General features: G+C 56.1%; 2 protein-coding genes across 2 annotated transcripts in view; one reads left to right on the top strand and one right to left on the bottom strand.

Annotated features, from left to right (window-relative positions):
• Matn4 (matrilin 4) overlaps positions 1–4,013 on the bottom strand; it is a 15,620-nt gene that overhangs the window by 11,310 nt on the left and 297 nt on the right. The window contains exons 2-3 of the mRNA XM_055596214.1: positions 1,660–1,773; positions 427–996 (exon numbers count right to left, since the gene is read on the bottom strand). Of these exons, the coding sequence (XP_055452189.1) occupies positions 427–996; positions 1,660–1,738 (649 nt within the window). The 5' untranslated portion in view covers positions 1,739–1,773. The remainder of the gene's footprint in view (positions 1–426; positions 997–1,659; positions 1,774–4,013) is intronic.
• The window catches only part of Rbpjl (recombination signal binding protein for immunoglobulin kappa J region like), a 13,835-nt gene continuing 12,704 nt past the window's right edge, over positions 2,883–4,013 (top strand). Inside the window, exon 1 of the mRNA XM_055596215.1 lies at positions 2,883–3,007. Within this exon, the coding sequence (XP_055452190.1) occupies positions 2,986–3,007 (22 nt within the window). The 5' untranslated portion in view covers positions 2,883–2,985. The remainder of the gene's footprint in view (positions 3,008–4,013) is intronic.

Genomic DNA, 4,013 nt, shown 5'->3' with positions numbered 1-4,013 from the left:
CACACACACACACACACACACACACACACACACACACACACACACACCATACTCGACTCGGGTGGGCGGGCCATGACTCCTGACAGACAATACTCTCGATTTTGAGGGTAGGTGATTGTTGTTGAAAAGACAACAACAATTTGTTGAAAAGATTGTTGTTGATGTCGGAGTTTGACGTTTAACTCGTGACACAGGAGACGCAGCCCCTGACCACAGCAGGACTGGCTGCTGAGTGTTGGGGGTCGAACCTGGAAAGTGATATCCCTCCCTGCAAGCAGGGACTGGAGGGCTGCAGGACCCGGAGGAGTGCGTAGGGCTAACCACACGGGGCCACCCGGATAGGGAGGGGGCGCCTGCGACGGTGCAAACCGGACCGGACATTCCGCAAAGCCGGAGCTCGCTCACGGCGAAGCCGCGCTGACTCACCGCACAGCCGGCCCTGGAATTGCAGGCCAAACTCCTGGATGAGATCGAAGGACTCCACCAAGAAGACGTGCTGGTCCAGGGGCGGCGAAGCCATGGCGCGCAGGGAGCCCACGTCGGCCCGCTGCACGCCGACCGCGTAGATCTCGATGCCGCGGGCGCGCGCCTGCGCCGCCACTTCGGCCACTCGGTCTTGAGGCCGCCCGTCGGTCACGATGACCAAGACCCGTGGCACTCGTTCCTCGGGAGGGCGGGCGCCCTCGGCCACGCTGAAGGCCACGTTCATGGCATACTGGATCGCCAGCCCGGTCATGGTGCCCTGCGCCAGAGGCACCACGGCGCGGATGGCGCGCTCCATGTCGTCGCGCCGCGAGAAGGCGCCCAAGGGGAACACGCTCTGCACTTGGCTAGAGTACTGGATTACGCCAACACGCGTGGCGTTCGGCCCAACGTCCAGGCTGTGGAGGAGGCCCACTAGGAACTGCCTCATGGTCTCGAACTCGTAGGGGCGCACGCTGCGGGAGCTATCAATGACCAACACCAAATCCAGCGGCCCAGCGTAGCACCTAGGACCTGCGGGGAGATGGGGGAGGTCTCTCCGGGGTCAGCTGACGCTGTTAGCTCAGAAAATGCCAGAAGAAATGCTGCTATCCGAAGGGAACATCATCCTGCATATCACTAAGCTGACAAACACGCCTTGGATACGGTGGCTCATGCATCATTTGGGGGGACCTGAGCCAGAAAATCACACAAGTTCCCTGAAATACAGTCTGGGAGCTGTTCTTAATCTGTGCTATACGTTGAGAGGTGAGCAAAGAGTTGTGCAATCTCAAATGCCTCCACGGACCAGCCAGGCGACTGTGCCTATGATATATCCGTATGTTTCCCTGGATCCCTGCTAACGTGGGTTGTCCCAGGAAGCAGATCCTTGAGTATTTTTCTTTTTTCAAGAAAATTCTCAAGTAGGGGGTTTTCACGTGAACTCTTCTGGTTTTCTCGTGGTTTCGATATGCTTCGATAAAATTCAACACCGTATGAGCAGTTCTGCATGAACGCAAAACTATGTCACATGACTGCGTGCGAGCAAACAACCAGAGGGGTGAAGTGAGGAGCCAAATCCAGCCCAGAGGGTTCCACAGCCCTCGCTCGTCCCTTTCCTGGCCCTGCTGGCTCATGGTTGCCGGAGAAACTGCTTCTCTCCCCTCCTCCCACAGGGATGGCTGGGCCCCAGCTCACCTGCAGCCTCGAGCTGGGTTTCCCAGGGCTGGAGAAAGAGCAGCAGCAGAGGCAGCGGCCAGCAAAGAAGGCCTCTCATGGTGCTTGCAGGATGAAGAAGCAAAGCTTCCCAGCCTGCAGGTAGGAAGGGCGTTAATAAAGCAACAGTTTTGACTGCACTTTTATTTCAGAGGATGCACACTTGGTTTGTGTGTGTGTGTGTTCAAAACGTCTTGCCAGGCATGGTTTACACACTCAGGAGGCAGAGGCAAGCAGATCTCTGGGCGTTTGAGGCCATTCTGGTCTGTAGAGTGAGTTCCAGGCCAGCCAGGGCTACACAGTGAGACCCTGTTCCAAAACAAAACAAAAAGTCTCTTGATAACTTTTTCATGTTGCCACATTAAGATTGCTGAAATTCGTGGGGGGAGGGCGTCTTTGTTTTTTTTAAAAAAAAAAAAAAAAAAACAGCATTTTGCAGAGCTACAGGGCACCAAGTAAATAAAGAGCAGATAAAAACACATAACGCCTTTCTAAAAAGATGTAATATGTATGCATATATTTTTACTGTGTGTATATGCACACACAGAGGGCAGTTCGCTGAAGGCCCTTCTCTCCTCCCACTGTGTAGGTCCCAAGATTAGACAGGACTGAACTCTAGCGGTCAGTCCTGGCAGCAAGCGCCTTTACCCACTGAGCCATCCTGCCGGTCCAGAAAAAAAAACCCTTTTCTAAATACCAGGTACAGTGTTAAATGCGCTCCTTCGTTGTGGCCTTAACCCTCTACGCAGTTCTGTCACTTAAAGCTGTTGTTAGCTCTGTCCTACCTATCCAGAAACAGAGGCCGAAAGAAATTAAATGCTTCTGGCCACGAAAGTGGCTGCGCCTGAGCTAGAACCCTGCCTAACTGGTGTGTGAGTCAGCTAAGGGTTACTCTCTTCTTCTGCAGACAGAAGCCATTCCCCACCTTCTCCCCCCAGCCTTTCCCCCGTCCCTCCTGAGAAGAGCAGCTCTGATGGGGTCTTGGGTCTCAGTGGTAGGCCAGTGAGTGGGGCCTTTCACAAGGAACGCTTCAGTGGCTGTTACTCGGCTGCTCTTAGGAGAGGCCGCCAGGGGGAGCCCGCTGGGCCTGGCGTCTCCTGCCGTGGGAAGCCCACATCTGCCCAGCAGGTGTTCCTGCCCAGAGCAAACAGGCAGCTGGGAGTCCCGGGACCTTGGAGATAAGGCTTGCTCGAGATATAGCCAGGGCGAGGACCAGGGGTCAGAGGTGTGAAGGGTATCGAAGACAGTGGCACTAGACGTGTCCAGAGAGCAGCATTGAGAGGGCAGCCTGGGCCTCGACGAGCGGCCATGGATCCGGTGGGGACAACAGGTGAGCCTTCCCCCTCTGGTGTAGCCTAACGGGGTCCCCTAAGAACCACGAAGGACGGACACACACACGCACACACAGAGACACCGGTGGAAATTTTGGGGCCCAATAAGGACGCCAGCTGGGCTCCAGGCGCTGATCTAAACCTAGGCCCCCACTCTTCGCCCAGAGCCTCCTGGTTTCCTTGCACCTAGCAATCACGGAGCTTTTCTTCCGTTCCCTACCCCACCCCGACACGGCAGGCTGAGCCTGCTCCATCCATTTTTTCTGTCGCTGCTTCTTGGCAGAGCGGGCCAGCGCCCCCTAACCCACCTCCGCCCCGCCCCCAGTTCCTTGAATGAGCCCATTCTGAGCAAGGCCCGGTGCGTGCCTCCAGCTCCAGACCGCCTTCCCTATCCAGGATTCTTCTCCCTTCTGGCTTTCCAGGCAGGGTGGAAGAGCAAAAATCCCTCTGGCAAGGTCTGTCGCGGTAAGGTGGCTGAGCTAGCTGACGGTGCCAGCTGCTTGCTGGTGGAGGTAGGAGGTCGGAGATGCCTTCTCTAGAGAGAGCCACAGCTGAGGCAGCGGCCGGGGGAGCATCTGCGGCCTTTGAGAGTCAGTGTCGGCTCTTGACTAAGGTCCCCCTTAATTCTGTTCTTGGCCTAAGTCAACAAGCACTTCGGCATCCCCTTACTTTCACCAGGGGAATTTTGGAAAGTCAAAATAGCCACCGTCTCAACTTCAGCTTTCCCAAACCCGCCATTCCACGGAGGAAAGTCGGTCCGGGGAGGGCAAAGGGAGTCATCACCCAAGCGCTTGCTTTGAAGTGCTGGCCCACGAGACTGACGCTGGAATCCTAGATCTAGAGTCAGTCCTTGCCTTGAAGAGAAAGTTTCTCGGATGCCCTCAGGGTAGGGAAAGTGCCTTCCCGGGGAAGAGGAGGTCTGTGAGTTCAAGAGCTGATCCGGAATGGACCCTTTGGGAAAGTGCCAGAACGTAGGGGGAGGAGATTAAGGCGGGGGGGGGGGGG

This window comes from Psammomys obesus, unplaced genomic scaffold (assembly GCF_907164565.1).
Source record: "Psammomys obesus unplaced genomic scaffold, mPsaObe1.curated_primary_1811, whole genome shotgun sequence".
In the NCBI taxonomy this organism is placed as follows: domain Eukaryota; kingdom Metazoa; phylum Chordata; class Mammalia; order Rodentia; family Muridae; genus Psammomys; species Psammomys obesus.
This window is presented reverse-complemented; position numbering and strand designations above follow the sequence as displayed.